At 35.5% G+C, this 19,171-nt stretch overlaps 1 protein-coding gene across 6 annotated transcripts in view; it reads left to right on the top strand.

Annotated features, from left to right (window-relative positions):
• The window catches only part of LOC121411587 (filamin-A-like), a 98,995-nt gene that overhangs the window by 29,284 nt on the left and 50,540 nt on the right, over positions 1-19,171 (top strand). For 4 of the 6 annotated variants that reach the window (XM_041604378.1, XM_041604381.1, XM_041604383.1 and 1 more), the window contains exons 5-9: positions 7,114-7,251; positions 10,359-10,571; positions 11,349-11,511; positions 13,156-13,350; positions 14,952-15,089. In XM_041604378.1, coding sequence (XP_041460312.1) covers positions 7,114-7,251; positions 10,359-10,571; positions 11,349-11,511; positions 13,156-13,350; positions 14,952-15,089 — 847 coding nt within the window. The remainder of the gene's footprint in view (positions 1-7,113; positions 7,252-10,358; positions 10,572-11,348; positions 11,512-13,155; positions 13,351-14,951; positions 15,090-19,171) is intronic. The other 2 variants (XM_041604380.1, XM_041604384.1) reach the window with 1 other exon arrangement.

The following is a 19,171-nucleotide window of genomic DNA, read 5'->3' as shown; positions in this document are numbered from 1 at the left end:
TAGGTTCTTACCTGACATGATGGCTCAGTGGTAAAGTGCCTGCCTCATGGTTTGAAGGTGGTGGGTTTGAACCCCAGCCAAGTCATACCAAAGACTTATAGAAATGGATCTGACATTTTTTGCCAGGTACGTGTATTAGAATAGATATTGACATACTAATAGGGCTCAGTGAAGATAGATCAGCTAATTCGGATGACTAGCTAAAGTAATTACCATGGGTAAATAAGAGTTATTAAAGAAAACAAAAATCTGCCAATCATGTGGCCAAGGAGTCTTGTTTTAAAATTAAAGTATACAACATCAATAGGAGATTTATATGCTCGACTAATATGCATTGCTGTGGGATTTTATTGTTCATAAATAACAAGAGAGATTGAATATACTTGCCTGTGTTAAATGTTAATGTTGATTCTAGGGAACAATTCAACACAATATCTCAATTTTTATCAAAAGAATATTCATTTTGCTACTGAAACTTGAGAAAAGCTTTAAAATCATTCACATTTTAATACAACATATTAATGGCAAAAAAGAGAAATAATCAACATATTTTATTCATTCATGGGGCTTGCAAAGGATGTATTAGATGATGGCTGTGTAAGTATATTAATAGCGTTCTTTTTTTTATTGAAGATTCTGCTGTTTTAAATTGATCTGTTTTTGTAACATTAACCATTTGATATCCTTGTTATGGGTGGGTGTGATCTATTCTCATAGGAAACCGATTATCTCTTACACCTAGGCAGGATGCAGGTCCGCATCACCATGGCAATGATGAAACATCTGCTTCTCTGATTTCCTTGGAGATACAGAGAATGAAAAGACAGAGTTTGTATCCTCCCAACCATTCATGCCTTGTTTGGTCACATCTATATTGGATTTCGTTTTTTTTTTAGTGTTGGTTTGCTATGATATGGCTTCTATTAAATTCCCTGTATCCTCAAAAAATATATCAGGCAAATTATTCTGTTTGCTAGGGCTGGAATTCCATAGGTTCAATAAATATTCAAAAACCTATATATTTAGAAGCTGTCTGTGGTTAGCAGCAAAGATCTTTAGAAGCACTCAAGAAATTGTTTTGAAGACTGGATAGTTTTTTTATCCAGATTGTACACCTAATTTAGCCGATACTTTTCCAACAAATACAGTCATGCACATTTTGAATTATTTTGCATTTATAACAGGTATTTTACATCAAATTCTTTGTAAAAGATATCATCCATAGCATTATGTTGTAGCAAATCAATAGTAGTGATAAAAATGTGGGGAATGGATTCAATTTGCCTATGTCAAATTCAAGAAACCACATAAATCTCTTCAATCTTGGTAAAATTCAACTTAGAAGATGCAAAATAATGTATTGTGTGGTTATTCTGGTCTGAAATATGGCTCTGACTTCGATGATTATTTGACTTATGGAAAGAAGACAAAGGCAGACCTGACTTTAGAAATTATTATTTGATTAGGACTGGTTGTTTCCTCTGATCTTGCCAAGAATCAGTTGTGTGCTTATAAAACAGACATAAGATATGGGTTTTATGAGATATCAAACACTGATAAGAACCATAGGAGAACTACTGTGTTGAGCTCTACAAACTCCCATACATTCTTTCCCACCCCATTCAAATATGAAATATGATTCTTAAGGCCAGGTCGCCCTTTGCTCCTTTTATTGGCCTCCATTTTATTGGAAGTGTTATCCCCAGGGCACTGCTAGACATGAACTCTTATTGTCAAGGTTTGTTGGCTAGTCTCATTCCAAGGGGATGTATACTCTCTATGCAGAGCTATGCCCAAGCAGTGAAAAAATTATGAATCAAGACCAGCCTTAAGAGACAATAGGCATGTGGTCTTTATGAAGATTCCTGTAAGCAAATGCTGAATGACAAAATGAGAAAATAAAAACTGAACTCTTATCTTGTTGGGTCCGAGCTTGGGGCTTCGAAAGAAATGAAAAACTTGAGCACTCTGCAAACTGGATATGGGCCCCTAAATCCTATGTACTTTAATACAAATTTATGCACAAAATATCACAAGATGAATCAGGGACATTGCTGTGTCAAAGACAAATACCCTTTTTACACAGGCTAAAATTTCCTTAACCCGTACTATAGGTGGGGTTATATGGCAATTTAGCCCCACCTATAGTACGGGGTTAAGCTTAGCCCACTTTCTTTTACACAGCATTTTTGCAAAGTGGCTAACCCCACCTATAGAACGGGATTATTTGGCCCTGCAAAAAAGCAGGGTTATCCCACCAATTGCGGTGCTAAGAGCAATAGTACGGGTTAAGATCGCATGTGTAAAACGAAAGTGCGCTAAGCTTAACCCCGTACTATAGGTGGGGTTAAATGGCAATTTGGCCCTACCTATAGTACGGGGTTAAGGAAATGTAGCGTGTGTAAAAAGTGTACGAGTGAAGCTCTTGTACTACGAATGATCGACAAAAACCACTAGTCCGGGTTAGCGAGTTTCGTGTGTGAAAAGCAAGCATTCCTTATCCGGGGTTAGCAATAACAATTTGGCATGTGTGAAAAAGAAAAAAATAGTACGGGGTTAAGGATAGAACGGGGTTAGCGATAGTCCGGGTAAGAAAATCCTGTGTAAAAAGGGCAAAAGTGTCGGTTGAAATGAAATTGTAATGATTTCTTGGATTCCTATCATAGAAACACCCCCTAAATAAATTCATTGTAGGTCTACGGATGATCCTTACGGTCAGAAAAGCAAGTTTGGCTATGCTTATTTTCATGCACACGAGTTCTTTAAATTGAAGTGATACTAAGTGATAACTTGCACATGTACATGTAGTTTTGATGACAATTGATCCTTAGACCTTAGGATGTTCATGCACAATTACTGTAGCTGTGTGGTTTGTATTGTAGTCTTCAGAAAGTTATTCAAGAACGCGAGCTGGAAGAGATAAAAAAAGCACTGTAAGATAGAAGTTATGGGAATATTTGACACAAAATGTTTACTTTAGTATGAGTGATTAGATATGGAAGGAATGGAACAGCCGATATTGAAAGTTGAAGTATACTCAATGTACTTTGCTCTTCATGATGTTGCTAACATAAGAACTTTGGGGTGGGCGTTATGAACCTCTTGGGTAGGACTGTGTAGGTGTGGAAGTATGTTTGGGTACACATACTTTAAACTTTACAGAACCATAATTCACGGCTGGCGTCCGTTGCATAAAACTTTTTACCGTAGTTTTTGCCCTGTGTTAAAGTCAATGGCAGAAATAAGACTAACCTTAGTTTTCAGTTTTTACCAGAGTTTTCTCAGGTAAAATGTTTTATGCAACAGGCCCCTGGTGAGACAAAGGGTTCTGTCTCAAACAGTTGAAGTATGAAAAAACAAACATGGCTGCCATGTGAGCCTGGCATGACTCTTGTATCCAATGAGTGGATTCATTTTTACAAGACGGAGAAGCTTGGATTTGATCAGGATTGTCACACTACAGCCTATCTAGTCATGAAAAATGATATACAAATTTGAGACTGATGTTTTAACCCTATATTGTGGTATTGGGAATGTAAGGGTTGGTGTAAAAAAAAATTTGTTCATGTTTGAGATGGCAATACAATAATATTTTATATTATGCACGACTATACTCTAAAATGGTTTCATGACCTTATAAAATAGCTTGGTAAAGGGCGTGAAGAACACCTTCTTTTAGATTTCAGAAAAACTGACTGAATTTTGACTCAGTTAAAGAGAAAATTTCAATATATTTTTTATGATTCATATAATTTCATTCAGATAATGAAATGATTTAATTAATACCAAAGTCATCCTTTGGTGTGAGACATTCTTTCCTGATATTTTATACGCCTTCATGAATGCTTGTCTTTGCATATTTCATAGATTATCATTTGAGTTACATTTAAAACATAAGAAAAAAAAACAAATCATATTTATAAATCAATACCACATCAGAAATGTAAGTAGGTCTAATTTTTATGCTTTATGCTTTGGAAGCTGTTGGAATTTAGCTGAAAATTTCCAGGTTTTGGGAAGTGCCAATATTGTATTTTCATTGATAACATAACCTACTATGCAAGTCATTAATATGTGTTCAAGAAAATGAATATGATATCCAACTCTCCAGTAACTGAATAATGTAAGCACAATTTGGGGTTTCGGCTGAAAACTTTGTTTAGAAGTAGGCCCATATATATTCATGAATTATCCAGTTCGATGTGAACATATTCTGTTGCAAATATATAAAAGATCATACAATTATATCACATGAAATTTCATGTGTCTCTATATTGGCTGAAATTTTTCATCTGATATAACATTCTAACATTCTTGTTTCACTTTGTTACAGTTTTAAAGTTATTATTAATGTTTGAAAGTCAAGAGGCAATGCTTTATTGTTATATTATATTTCTATATTAAAATTTTATATTCACATATGGCCAATGAAGTTCTTCATAATGTTGGGGCCCGGAAGGAAAACCCGGCTTGAGCCCGGACCGGAAGGTTTAGCAAAAAAAATTTCTAGGTCCTGGATCGGCCCGGAACTCGGAGCCACCGCTCAGCACCGCCGCTGCAGCCCCCAGAGGAGCCTGGCCTCGCTAAGTGCAATAGTTCCTCACCCCTATGGTCTGCCAAAGTGTAATAAGGAGTAATACAACCGTTAATACATGATGTCATACTATTCAATGGGGGGGGGGGGGCAGTGGCACAATAGTTTACCCCAACCCCTGAACCTTTTGGTTAATCTCTAAAAAAGAAAGGAGTTAATTTGTGTAGAAGGCAGGCCTATAGAGTGATGTGCAACATTCCAGAAATCAGATAATCACCTACACATATCAGACCAGGATATCCACCCTCTATTTCTATCAAGTTGGGGTCCTACATAAATCAGGTCGGCCATCATCCTGACAAGTTACCATGGCAACTTGATCATATCAACCTTGCATCAATCATATATCTTGGTTAGTGTCTTAGTAGCAAGTAAGCCTACAGGATCCTCTACATGTTAATGTTGGGGATGTTCGGACATGTTAAAGTACTTGAAATACTCCTATATCCTCCTACACCCATTGCAGTGCAATGTCAAAAGCAAATAGACAAGGATATGTCGTATTACCATGACAACTAAAGATCCAGCTAGACAGGGAATATTACAAATAATCCCAAGACAGCTTGTAAAGCTGGTTGTAGGCTTATTTTCATAAAGGAAATCAAATTACATCTGTTTCAAGAGAAATTCCAGTAGTTGCAGTAAACACTGATTTCATGAGAAAGTCTGTAAAACAAGGCTTAATTGTCAGTATATCATCGAGGATCTAGATCTGGTACAGTTACATTAACTGAACTCTGTGAAATCTTGAAATCTACGCTGAAAAATGTTCACACCGAAGATCCCCAACACAGATAAGCGCACGTGGGACAATGTATAATTATTGCTTGGAGCGTCGGGCCCGACGCTCTACCCGAATCCTGTGCTCATTTGCTGATTTATCAGCAATTACACAATTTCTTCCAGAATTCTTTTATTTATACAAACAGACACTTTGGTGGTCATTTCGTTGGATTCTGTACGAACTCATTTTGATATCGTTACCAAAATTAGCATTTACCTTTAAGTAGCATGTACATTCTGTTTGATTATAACTTTATCTTTTTGACCTCCAATGGACCTATGCTCTGTGGATGTGCTATGAGACATAGCTTGAATGCCTTTCCTTAATGGGAGCACATGCAAACCAAGTACAATACGGTTTGAACATAACCTATGTTGTAATGGCTGCAGACTGGTACGCTGTACTCTCCCCTCCTGCAAAATATCTACATGATTGCATTGTGGCAGAAGGAAAATTTAGCCCTCCAAATGGAAGAAAGATCAACTAGAATTTGTGAAACCATCCCCAGTAAATTACTATCATCTCGCTATACATTGGCAGTTTTTAATTTGCAAAAGCAGATAAAAAAAGCCCCATCCAGGAAATGTACCCCACTGTCCCCCCCCCAAGTTCACCCAAGTACTGTCATATTTTTAAAACTGTTAACACGTATAGTCTAGACCAATATAATCCATGCTGTGATAGGATATGGGCTGTTTAAAGCCACCAGGGATGACATCATCCCCCCTTTTCATTTTGGATCAAATTATGTCTTAACCTGTCTCCTGCATACATTCATGTATCAGTGTGTGAATATTATAGGTTTAGATGTACAATTCCTCTTATTCCATATCTATACACTTCCTGACAAAGCAACCAACGATTATCCTTGGCACCAAGGTCCATGGTGTAGGTCCCCAAATATATTTTAGGCCAGTGGCATGATGAGCAAAAAATTTTGAGGGGCTAGGTATGGCGCAAAAGCAAGCAAGCAAAAAAAAATTGACCTTTTTATTACAGAAATCAAATTTTGTGATAGATTTTGGTATAATATTTAGAAAATATTAACATATTTCTCTCTTTCTTTCCTTTCTCTTTTTTGTGGTCGTGATTTTTTTCATGGGGGGGGGGCAGGCACCCCAAGCCCCCCCCATCTGTTTGATAGTTTTTTTATGCTAACAAACTTTTTTCCGTATTGATTTGCATTTCCACAGAATTTATGAAGAACACACCACTTTGATGAGTATCAATCAGGCTATCGATTGCAACTGTTAATTGCAAATTTGTAAAAGGAAATGATTATTGTGCATTTAGTTCATTTTCTTGAAATCCTGACACATAACACAAACACAATAGACAGTCACTGCATACTAGCGCCCTAATATCACTTTGGTTTTTCCATCAATTCCCCCCCCCCCCCACATACACACACATTTATAGTTTGGCCCAAGAAGTGTAAAGGATTGCTCATTAGAAAAATGCCCTCACATTCCAAATTTTTTTTTTCATAGCCCCCTCCCCCCTCCAAAAAAAAATGGCTGAAATGTAGGACCAAAAATCCTGAACTCTTGTCTCATACATTTTGGGCATAAATTTTATTTTGGTGATTCCAAATTCTTCCAGCACACATTCTCATTCCTGTGTATATAACAATCATTTCTCGACCTCTGTTAGGCATGTTATCACAGAATTCAGTCGTAACTAAACATCGATACCTTTAATGATGTGTTCTTTTATTTTTTTCATCTATGTGCAGGTGTTGAGACCAGAGGACATGATAAACCCTGCTGTTGATGACCTCAGTATGATGACCTACCTGTCTGCCTTCCCTAAAGCCAAACTCAAACCAGGAGCACCACTTAGACCCAAGAGTAATGCCAAGAAGGTACAAAATGTATGTAAGAAACCCTTCATTGTTCGCATGAAGGTGTGACGTTTTTTCAGCTATATCAGCAGCATGGTGACGACCAGCTGTCAGCACACAGGAATGACGAGTCAAAAAGGTTCCATTTTGTCATGTAGTAGTCAACTCTTTTGCTTGAGTTGGAGGGATAATTATGAAATCATCGATTTAAAAGTCTGTCTTTTGATGGGGAGGGTGGGTGGGGGGGCGTGAAAAGTGGTGGAATACAATATTGGAATGAAAGAAAGAAAAAATTGAGAAAAATAGAATAAAACAAATTTTCTTATTCATTTAATGATTTCTTTTTGTTTGGTACATGAATGCACAGATAGGCAAGTGAAGAATCTTCAAAACCCCATCTTTGATATGAAATTTTTAATCAACCTTTTTTTCCCAGAAAATTTCAATAAAATATTTTTAAGAAAATGGGGATTAAAAAGAATCTTTTTGACTCAAACCAAGCACAAGGATTGAAGCTGATGATGTAGAGATCATTTGAATATCAATAAATCATTCTAGGATTCGATAGTAAGAATGATTGCTGGCTGTAATTAACATAACTAATGCCATCAGGCCCACTGCTCAATTTGGTTTTTGATTATTGATGTTTGGAAGAAAAAATAGAAAAATCTGAAGATATTTGTAGTGTTTAATTGCTAAGGATCAGAGAATGGAATGGTAACATCTATGCAAGTGTATTAATAGATGACCAACACATATAGACAGACTGACAGATCTACACAGACAGATAAATAAATATCAATGTTTTGAGTGACACAGAAAGAAACAAGGGGTAAGGCCATCAGGTTGGTAAAATTAAGGTCTCTTACCTTCGTAGTAGAAATAAACTTTTCACCTTAGTTCCGATAGATGGTCAGGTCTGAAGTTGCTATACATCTTTGGCCCGAATTCACAAAGGTGGTTTTGAAAACCCATGGTTGAATCCATGGTTTATGCATATTTCCTATATAAATTACGCTTAATTTAGCGTGCATCGGGCGCGTGTATAAAAAATTCCAATGCTGATGTGCGCTTTTGTCACTGTGCGCCATATGGACGCCTGTTGCCGTGGTTATCCACGCTATTTTATTCATGAGTCCACTCTTCAAACAGTGGACTTGTGAATAAAATAGCGTATCTAACCATGGTAACAGGCATCAATTTGGCGCAATGTGACAAAAGCGCGCTTCAGCATCGGACATTTTTGATACACGCACCCTATACGCGCGAAAGTAAGCTTAATTTAGACAGGAGATATGCATAAGCCATGGATTCAACCATGGGTTTTCAAAAACAGCTTTGTGAATTAGGGCCATTATGTTTAATAACTAAACCTTTGCGGGACACCATTTTCGCTGAAGAGATAGTTGTAAGAAATGTGCCGAGTTTTAAATGAGACATGTTTTTTAGTTCCTGTATGTCACAAAAACGAACCTTAACTGATGGACTGATCCATATAAATGTAGGCAGATGAACAGATATGTTTAGATACATTACAAATGTCAAAATAAGATGAAAAAAGTGACTTAACGATACTGTTAGCAACAGTGATGCACAGATAGAAGTAGAATGATAATCGAGGATGAATTGACACATACATGAACAGATACAGACAGACAATGTTACAGATGGCTAGGCAGATAGAAGAGTGGTTAATTTCAAGAAATTTCAAATCAGTTGTAAATTATTTTTAGGTCCTAAAATCAAAACTCTCTTGATTAATTTGCAAATGATTGCTGCTCTTCTCATCAACAAGTTGAAATAAATTAATTTATTTAAGTTAAAATCAATTTATCCCTTGTGAATATGCAACTAAGATATTCATCGAGTATAGATATTTTCTTGCACACTCACACATATACAGGGCGCTACATGTAATAACAAATATGAACATTTGTCTTTAAGAAAAATGATTTAAAAGTATAAAGTGTCAAATGATTTCAGTGGGTTAATAATGGTGTATGGAATTTCTGAAGAAATGATTGATTTAGACAAGTTGATTCAAGACAACTACCAAAACTGCCTAATTAATCAAATCTAATACAGTGTAAATTAAATATAAGAGAAAACAGAATGGATCAATTAAAATTCACCTATCTAGGTATCCCAAATATCAATGCCCTTTGATGTATTCCATTTGAAGGGAATGAATTTCACATCTCATGGAAAATATGTATGTTATTGTCGTGTACACATTGTATGTGTTTTATATGCACTGCACCTGTTGTTATTGTATCAGTGTTGTATGTGTGTCGTTGCTTGTGTATTGATCTAGGCATGAAACAGTAAGAAAATATTTCAATATAGACATAATTTCTCAATTTCACTCTATACGACTCCATCTCATATAATTCAATTTAATGTTTCTAAGAGTAAGATATGATTGGGTTGGATTGGATTGGATTGATTTTAACAGAGTGAGTAGCATGATATAATGTCAATATTTTACTCTCTTGCATTGTGCTGTGTAACACTTAGATACATGTAGAATTATAGAGTTGGGGCTTAGATTTTTCATACATTACAATTTACATTTGAATTGACTAGAATCTGCTGAATTAACCAGATTAGCTTTGGTGGTTTAAGAAATAAAATGTATTTTTGAACATATACAACATTGAATTATCATAGATGATAGCTGATATTCTTGGTCTTTTTAATGTAGCATAGAGTATTTTGTACAAATATTCATATTGTTTTAGTACACTATAGGGTAGTGAGTGTGGGATATTTGACACAATTGGCTTTATATTTAGTTTGATAGGAAAATAGATGAAGGTCATAATTGTAACATTATTTTGAGAAACACAAGACAAACATGAAAACACATTCTTTTTTCAATTTGTATTCCTATGTACATTATTTTCATTTTGACACAGGTATAAATATTTAAGGAAAATGAATTGATAAAATTATCTATGTAGGGGCATTTTTTCCTCTTTTATAATCAATAAGATTTGTAATTTCCTGTGTAGATAAAGCTATGCGTGCTGTGTATTTGTACTTGTCTTTGAAAATCTTTCTGATAGGTTCTAACTTATTTCTGTCTATTTTCCCCCTTTTTTTGCGGGGGCTCTTTTTTGAAAAATCTGCTTTAGGTGCGTGCCTACGGCCCCGGTCTTGAGGATGGTAATGTCATTTCTAAGCCTACTGAATTCACCGTTGAAACATTCGGTGCAGGCAGTGGGAACGTGGAAGTGCTCATTAAAGATCCTAAAGGCAACAAAGTAGAAAACACCATCAGAGCAAACAAGGACAAGAAACAAACATACACCGTAGAATACACTGCCAAAATTCATGGAAAACACACGGTGAGTAAAACAAAAAAATGATGAGCTAATTAAAAGAGAAATCTGTCCTTTAATTGATATCAATGGGGATAAAGTGCAGCATTGAAGTCGAAGTTTCTGCTGAAGTAACTCCAGTTGAAATTTGGTAGCTGAGAGCTTTTCGCTGCATAACACCAAGCTAGTATAACCAATTACGTAGGAAAATTTTTACTAAGTCTAAGTTAATAGTCATAGTGTCTGACCTTACAGACAAAAGAAATTACTCTGGGGTCTTTCTTGGTTAAAGTGGAGAAAATGGCCAAGTGGGGATTCAAACTCACGACCTCATGATCACGAGTCCAATACTCTATCCACTAAAGTAACAATCAGCGCTTATCCTTCTTGAAATTCATAAAGTATTCCTCATATGATGTGACAGTAATTGCCAACCTTGGTTCCCTGATCACATATTCATAGTAGTCATAGTATATATTGTCAAACTGACGATGGCATATTATAGAACTAGAAAAGAAAATTCTATTCATTTTAATAGAGAAATAAACACTTAAGACTAGTATTTTTTTCACTTTCTTGAAGTCCATCATGTTGAGAAGACCACTGTGGCAATCCAATTGTATTGCATGTCTCATCCAGTGATTCCTTTTACAATTAAACAGAAACACCTTGAGATATTTCATCTTTTAATTTTTTGTTTTACTTTCCTTAAATTTTTTCATAATCAGATGAATGTCTGTCAAAGTTCAAACATTTAATCAGAGGATCGCGTCTAAAGATCATTGATTTCATTTACTTTGTTAGATCACAATCACCTTCAAAGGAGTTGATATACCTAAGAGTCCTTACACTGTCAACATTGGTAATATCACATCTGATGCCAGTAAGTGCTCTGCTAAAGGACCTGGTCTTGAAGCTACAGGTGTCATCCTCAACCAGAAGACATATTTTGAGATCTTCACTGCTGGTAAATATTACCCTTTTAACTATCAATGTATCTATTATCCATTGGTTTTTGTCTCACCTGCATAGCAGAGTGAGACTATAGGCGCCGCTTTTCCGATGGCGGCGGCGGCGTCAACATCAAATCTTAACCTGAGGTTAAGTTTTTGAAATGACATCATAACTTAGAAAGTATATGGACCTAGTTCATGAAACTTGGCCATGAGGTTAATCAAGTATTACTGAACATCCTATTAAAGTTTCATGTCACATGACCAAGGTCAAAGGTCATTTAGGGTCAATTACCTTAGACCATGTTGGGGGAATCAACATCAAAATCTTAACCTGAGGTTAAGTTTTTGAAATGTCATCATAACTTAGAAAATGTATGGACCTAGTTCATGAAACTTGGACATAAGGTTAATCAAGTATCACTAAATATCCTGCATGAGTTTCACGTCACATGACCAAGGTCAAAGGTCATTTAGGGTCAATGAACTTTGGCCGAATGGGGGTATCTGTTGAATTCCCATCATAACTTTGAAAGTTTATGGATCTGATTCATGAAACTTGGACATAATAGTAATCAAGCATCACTGAACATTTTGTGCAAGTTTCAGGTCTCATGATTACGGTCAAAGGTCATTTAGGGTCAATGAACTTTGGCCGAATTGGGGGTATCTGTTGAATTACCATCATAACTTTGAAAGTTTATTGGTCTAGTTCGTTAAACTTGGACAGTAGAGTAATCAAGTATCACTGAACATCCTGTGCGCATTTCAGGTCACATGACCAAGGTCAATGAACTTTGGCCGAATTGGGTGTATCTGTTGAATTACCATCATAACTTTGAAAGTTTATGGATCTGATTCATGAAACTTGTACATAAGAGTAATCAAGTATCACTGAACATCCTGTGCGAGTTTCAGGTCACATGATCAAGGTCAAAGGTCATGTAAGGTCAATGAACTTTGGCCATGTTGGGGTTTTGTTGAATAACCATCATATCTCTGTAAGTTTATTGGTCTAGTTCATAAAAAGTGGACATAAGAGTAACCATGTATCACTGAACATCTTGTGCGAGTTAGAGTAGTTTTCAAAGTCAGCACTGCTGCTATATTGAACCGCGTGATGCAGGTGAGACGGCCAGAGGCATTCCACTTGTTGTACTTTGATATTTATAAATGAACTATAAATTTATTTATTCTTTTTTTATTTATTTATTTGTTTATTTATTCGTCCATATGAGTGATTTTTTTACCAAAAGAAGTCGCTTGCAAATGATTAGATGTGTAATAGGGAGCCAGTGTAAATTATGTAACAGGTTCAAGAGGTGTGTCATGGCAGACTTCTAAAACAAGACAGGCAGCTCAATTAAAAAATGAGTGATTTGAATCTATCTATTGGTATAATCTGTGAAAATGTAGGGGTCAAATTAACCAATTCCACTGGTCCAGTAACCGACCCCCCCAAAAAAATTATTGTTTTGTGAGGAATACTATGGAATTCAGATAATTTAAATTCAGAAATTATGGTTAATTTTACATTTGAGTTATGTGACATCTGTACTTAGCAATACACAGATCAGGAGAGTGTCATATGAAATTCAAAGTCAGTTTTATTTTACAGATCAGTATTTAATAGAAGATTCCTGATGTTACTTTTCTAGGTGCTGGAGCTGGAACACCAACAGTGATGATCCTGGGACCGGACGGTAAGGAAGTGAAAGCTACAATGACGGATAAAGGCAAGGGTGTGTATTACGTTGAATACACACCTGCTACCGTGGGTAGCTACAAGGTAGAAGTCAAGTTTGCTGGTGCTCAGATCCCCGGAAGTGTCTTCAATGTTAAGATTGCTCATGGTGAGTGTTAGGTCATTCATTTCACTTGAAATTCAGTCTGTAGATAACCAATGAAAATGGTGTTTATTTATACAGTGCGTCCCATAAAAAAACGAAACCGAGATTTATCGATGATTTATCATAACTTGATCACAAATACAATAGACAAATGACCTACCGTTTTAAAGCTTAGAATCTCCTCTTTCATCTGAAATTACTTAAATTATTTCTTGTTCACGCATGAGTGAGCAAAAACAATTTGAAGAGGGGATACCAAAAAGTCACTTGGTGGGCTGTATATGGGTTTCAAAAGGAAAACCACATTTTTGAAAATTTCAATATCTGCTCTTTAATTTGATACCTCAATTACAGAAAATGGTCAAGAAAAAAAGTTCTGGTTATCTGAAATAAGGCTCGAATATTAATAATTTCATAAAATGAAGAGGTTTCACAGGCTAGCGTTCAAACTCACTCGAGACACTGTTTTGTTGACAATCAGCCATGCATTAAGTCTTGTTAACCATGTGATAGCTTCTGTGGGAAACCGGTGAAAAAATTATGGAAATACAAGCATTTTACTTATTCACCATTTTCTGTGATTAGGGTATCAAATAAAAGGGCAGATATTGAACGTTTTAGGGATGTGATTTTCTTTTTGAAATTCAGATACCCCCGCCAAATGAGTTTTTGGTATCATTTCTTCATATTGTTTTGCTTTACATTGATAGGTCATTTGTCTATTGTATTTATGATAAAGTTATCGCTAAATCTCGGTTCGTTTTTTTGTTGGACGCACTGTATATCAAGGTTCAATAGGGTGTGCAAGAAGATTGATTATGAAACTGCTCCTAGATGTTTGCAATCTATCCTTCCTGGTTTAGATGATATAGTTTCTATTAGTTTTGATTCATTGGAATATAGAAATAAATCAATTTTAATTTTGTATTCATTCATATCAAATAATTTTATTATTAGAGAACAAGTTGAAGTAATGAACATACTGTATGTTGTGTTTTATTTTTATTCTTACAAAGTGACTTGTGTATTGTAGATTGTTACATTTTTCAATTAGAAACAGGGCTCATATTTTATGATGAATTCGTGAAAAATGAAGTCTAGTGAAATTTGATTCTTTAAGCCAAAAATACTATGTATCTTACATATGTGTGTTCCAATGCCTACAGTAATATTTGAATGATAATGATAATACTATATAATCACATATGCTAGTTACATAGAATATAAATTATGGACCTAGAATAATGTAATCAAATATGAAGATAGCATACCCGTATGACTACCTATAAAATTGTGTAAATTTATAAATAAAATAGAGACAGTATTACATTTATGTTGTTAAATACATGCAATAAGACTGTAATGAACTAATTCATATAAAGCCTCTTGGAATCGGTATAATTCCATCCCACAACTTCAGTTTAATCATTCTTGTATTGATGTAATGATGACGGAAAATAGTTTTATTAAACCCATAGTGGTACAGAGTTTTCATAATGTCCACGCTACTCTGCCACTGCTCTTCAAATTGGCAACAATAATTGATTTTCTATTCATAGTGAATATTGGTTTTTCATTTTCTACTCTCACATTGCTCTTTGCAGCCCTGAATTCAAGTAAAGCCTTTGCATATGGACGTGGTCTCCAACCCAAAGGACAGAGGGTCAAGGAGGAATGCATCTTTTTTGTCGACACCAAAGAGGCGGGAGAGGCTGAACTGAAAGTGCAGATCATTGGCCCTGGTGAGCTAGGCATTCTGGGATACCAAAATGGCCGCCAGTCAGGGTGGCTTTGTGATGGGTGTGATATGAATACCTGCATTGCAGTCAGATTACTTAATGATTAGTCCGGGTAATACCTGTACAAAACAATGGAGAAAGAAAGGGGAGAGTGTTTCGTATAGATTCAAATCGATAGCAGTAAAAATATGAATATACAGCCAATATGTTGGCAAATCTAAGCATTTTCCTGTTAATGTAGAGTCCTGTTGAGTAGCAATACCATATACAAAGCCCCCAACTAATCTCCTATATTGTCAATTATTTTCAGAGGGATGTAGACAACAGGGGGAAACAAAAGTGGGCCTGGCAATGGTAAAATTCCCATCACCGGCCCTTGCAATTGCTCAAGAGACTTTATTGCTGTTTGGCTCTGTATCGTACGAGATGAAAAAAAGGAACAAAAAGCCACACCCTGTCCTAATATTTCCCCTTGTAGGTCTACTCATCCTGAGACTAAACAAGAGAGAAGATTTTACTTTCATGTAGCATTATAATGGAATCTTTACCAGTAGAGATGGATATTTGATAAGACAAAGATAATAAAGAATTGGGAATGAATTTTGATGGTGATGATGATATTGATGCTAATAATTATATTGATAATACTGATGGTGATTGTGATATGACAATGAATATTATAATGGTGATGAGGATGATGATATGACGCTGCTAATGTGCAATTTTGATAAGATGGCAGTCATAATTCATTTGATATTACAGAATCTGATTTTTGTATCATATTTGCTGTTCTCCCCTATTCTGTAACTTTGCAAATTAAATGTCTGCTTTGACCTTTGGACCTAGTCAACGCATGTTTTTCAGTGATGACATTACAAAAATGTACATCACAATGCAAATAATAGTGCTTTATACATCATGGGGCATTGTGCATCCCGGGGCATTGTGTATCGTGAGGCATTTCACATGATGCAGAGGGGTATTACTACAGGCTAGAAATAATATGGTTTGAGCAGGTAAAGAAAAATCAAACAAAGCACTGAAAATTTCATTGAAATCAGTATTTTAAAGATTTACACTCGAATTATAGTTTGGGGGTGTGCCTCATGAAATCCATAAATGGAGACGAGAATCGACTACAAGACTAAAATAAGGGGTTTTGGGAACTAGGAATATACCAAGCAGTGTGAAAAACAGTCCGTGGAACAGGATATACTGAAGTCTTGCAATCGCCGACTCTGTATAGGTACGGTGCACTGTGAGCTAGCGGGTGAGATGGAGTGAAGGGATTTGATATTTGTGAAGCCACGCATGCTACTTGGTTGGCTCGCGCTGGACAATTTTGGCGGGCCTGGGGAACGCAAGTATTTCATAACGGGTCTTGAGCGGGGCAGCGTGGCTTCTGAACAGAACTTTGTCATGCGTATAAATCGTATAGAGAACTGGACTTGCCTGAAGAAAGGGGTCATCAAAGCGGTACGTTCTTGTCCCACCAATGTTCCCCCTCCTCTGGGTCATTAGTGAATTTTATTAAGATGTAACTGCCAATTGTTATCTGGAGCACAAACATGAATGCAAGTGGTTTGGAATTTAGAATAGACACAGCAAGTATGATACAAAATATCATGTATCATAAAGGTCCATGCAAGATACACATACTACATACATGTGCATGTGTGGATATTTTACCCCATACATTTATAGTGGCATCATCTTTCCCCTTCTATGAATGGAGTGTGTATATGAGATTGAGCATGGATTGAAGTGAAACTAATACAATATATTGATTTCATTTCAGTATGTTTGTTTATTTGACACTGAAGATTTATTAGATTTATTAGGTGCTTGTTATACTTGCTTGTATTCTACATTTTATAAGTATACTATTATTGTTAAAAAGAGGGTCCTATCTGTTTAGGTGCTATAAAGAAATCTTTTTTAATTAATGGTGCTTGTTTCACTTACACCTAATGATCATTAATTCAAATATATCATCTCTCACATACATTCTGTCTATATCTCTTAAGGAAGAGTTGTAATGTTCATTGAAAATGGATTTTGAATTCAAACTCAACGTTTATTGTGTATAGGTAGTTGACCAACTCATTTTTTTTACAGGGAATAAGAATTGAATATTAAATATTCTCTAATTTTTGAAGACTTCGCCTATTTATACATCAAAATTTAATAGATTAGAAAAGATAGTGTCATATTGTCTATGTAAAAGCAGGGTGTGCTTTCTGTTGTTATAATCAGTTTATATGAGATAACAGGTCTTTCCCCAATGCAATATCATTTTATCAGTTATGTATTGGAGGAATCAAAGGCAAGGATTCTTATTAGAAGTAATGATATCATTGATAACAATTTAATTGAATTGAAGCAACTATGACATCAACGGGGATTATGATAATGTTACCACCAAAGAGTTTCTTCAAATCACTGTATCCATTAGGAATATTAAACTCATTTATTCATTTTAGGTTACAAAGGACTTATCCCTCTCAGTACTTTATAGGTTATTGGCATCCATTCTCGTTTTCGAATCATCAAAATTTTGAAACTTTTCCTTGAACAAACATGCCAAATTAGTTCAGATTCATATTCTTCGTATCACCACACCATACAACAATTTTGATCATGTTTATATTTCCAATGTGTCTTAGTTTACCATTTTTGTTGCCATGTACATGTACACATTAATTGTATATTGAAATTAGTGTTCATATTTTATCAGATACTGTAATAAGGATACTTTAGTTTAGCACTGGTCTGTTTCATAATAAGCTCCAATTATGTTGACTTTAAATGGTAACTAGCACAGGAACCATTATTAGAATTGGCTATTAAGCCCCGTTACCATGGATATTTCATTGTTTACCATAACAACAAAGTTACCATAATTGCAAGTTCTTCACGAATCAGGCCTTAGTTGTATGTGTTCATGTTCGAGGGTCCATGTAAATACATTGTAACCAAGGGATAGTAGGGTTTCTAGTTGTTGACTGCATGTAGTCTTCATTCCAGTCTAACTAAGCCATCCTGTTCCGACTGACGTCCATTTTGTTGTGTTGATCCTGAATGCCCCTGAGACCAGCATCTGATGATCCGCTCTCTCCGTCTTGCTTCTGTGTAATTACTGGGAGAGAGAACCCCCCACTAACACCTCTCTCCCACACTATGTAATGTATAACATGATACTAACAACATGGCATTGCTTTCTACTCGATAAACTCATCTAGATTAATCATATTTTTTTATCAGAAGTTGGTTTCAATTTCTAGCAATGTCTCTCTTTCGGCACAAAATGAATGTGTATGTACATGTAGATATGTCTAGGTTTAGTTGATGACTCTGTTAACTGTTCGCATCAAACTTTGACACTTTTGGTTGTCTAATAAAAAAAATTCCCACTCGTACAAATGAGATGCTACAATCATTAAGATCTTGTAGAATCTCTCTTATACTTGTAGTGATTCTTAAGAATTTTTTCAGTAAAATAATATTCGGCCACAAAATAATACTCAGAAAGTGATGAATTTTTGTTGGAAGGCAATGCCGATAACGTGTATCAATGACTTGCTTTCGGTGTTTGATATTCTTTGTCACTCTCCATGTTACACGCTTGATGTTGCATGCAGGTGAAAAGGAAATATTAACATTGAAAACAAGTCCATAAATAGTAGGTACCATTTCAAAGTGATATTGAGTCTATCAGATTGATGTAAGACTTTCTAGAACTATAACCAGGGTTCATCTTAAATTTTAGTACGAATCTCTAAAGACATGTATATCAATTCATCAAGTAAGTGGAATTTTGCTCTGCTTTATCTGTTGCTAATAAGTATCTTGTTGATAAAACTACCTTTGCCTGGCTGCCTGTCCCCCCCCCCCTGGAAAGCTAATTTCCTATTTATTATGATATAACCTAGAACATATACAGATGAGAAATGAAAAATTATAAGCTCTTCAAATTTTAATAATGGATAAACTCTTTCTTGTTTAAGATATGGCATTCATATGATAATTTATCATTAACAGATTGACATGTATCTGAATGTGTAGTACTAACCCATATCTTGCTG

The sequence above is a fragment of the Lytechinus variegatus genome, chromosome 3, assembly GCF_018143015.1.
Source record: "Lytechinus variegatus isolate NC3 chromosome 3, Lvar_3.0, whole genome shotgun sequence".
Lineage (NCBI taxonomy): Eukaryota > Metazoa > Echinodermata > Echinoidea > Temnopleuroida > Toxopneustidae > Lytechinus > Lytechinus variegatus.
Note: the sequence above shows the minus strand (reverse complement) of the source record. Positions and strands in the feature narration are given on the sequence as shown.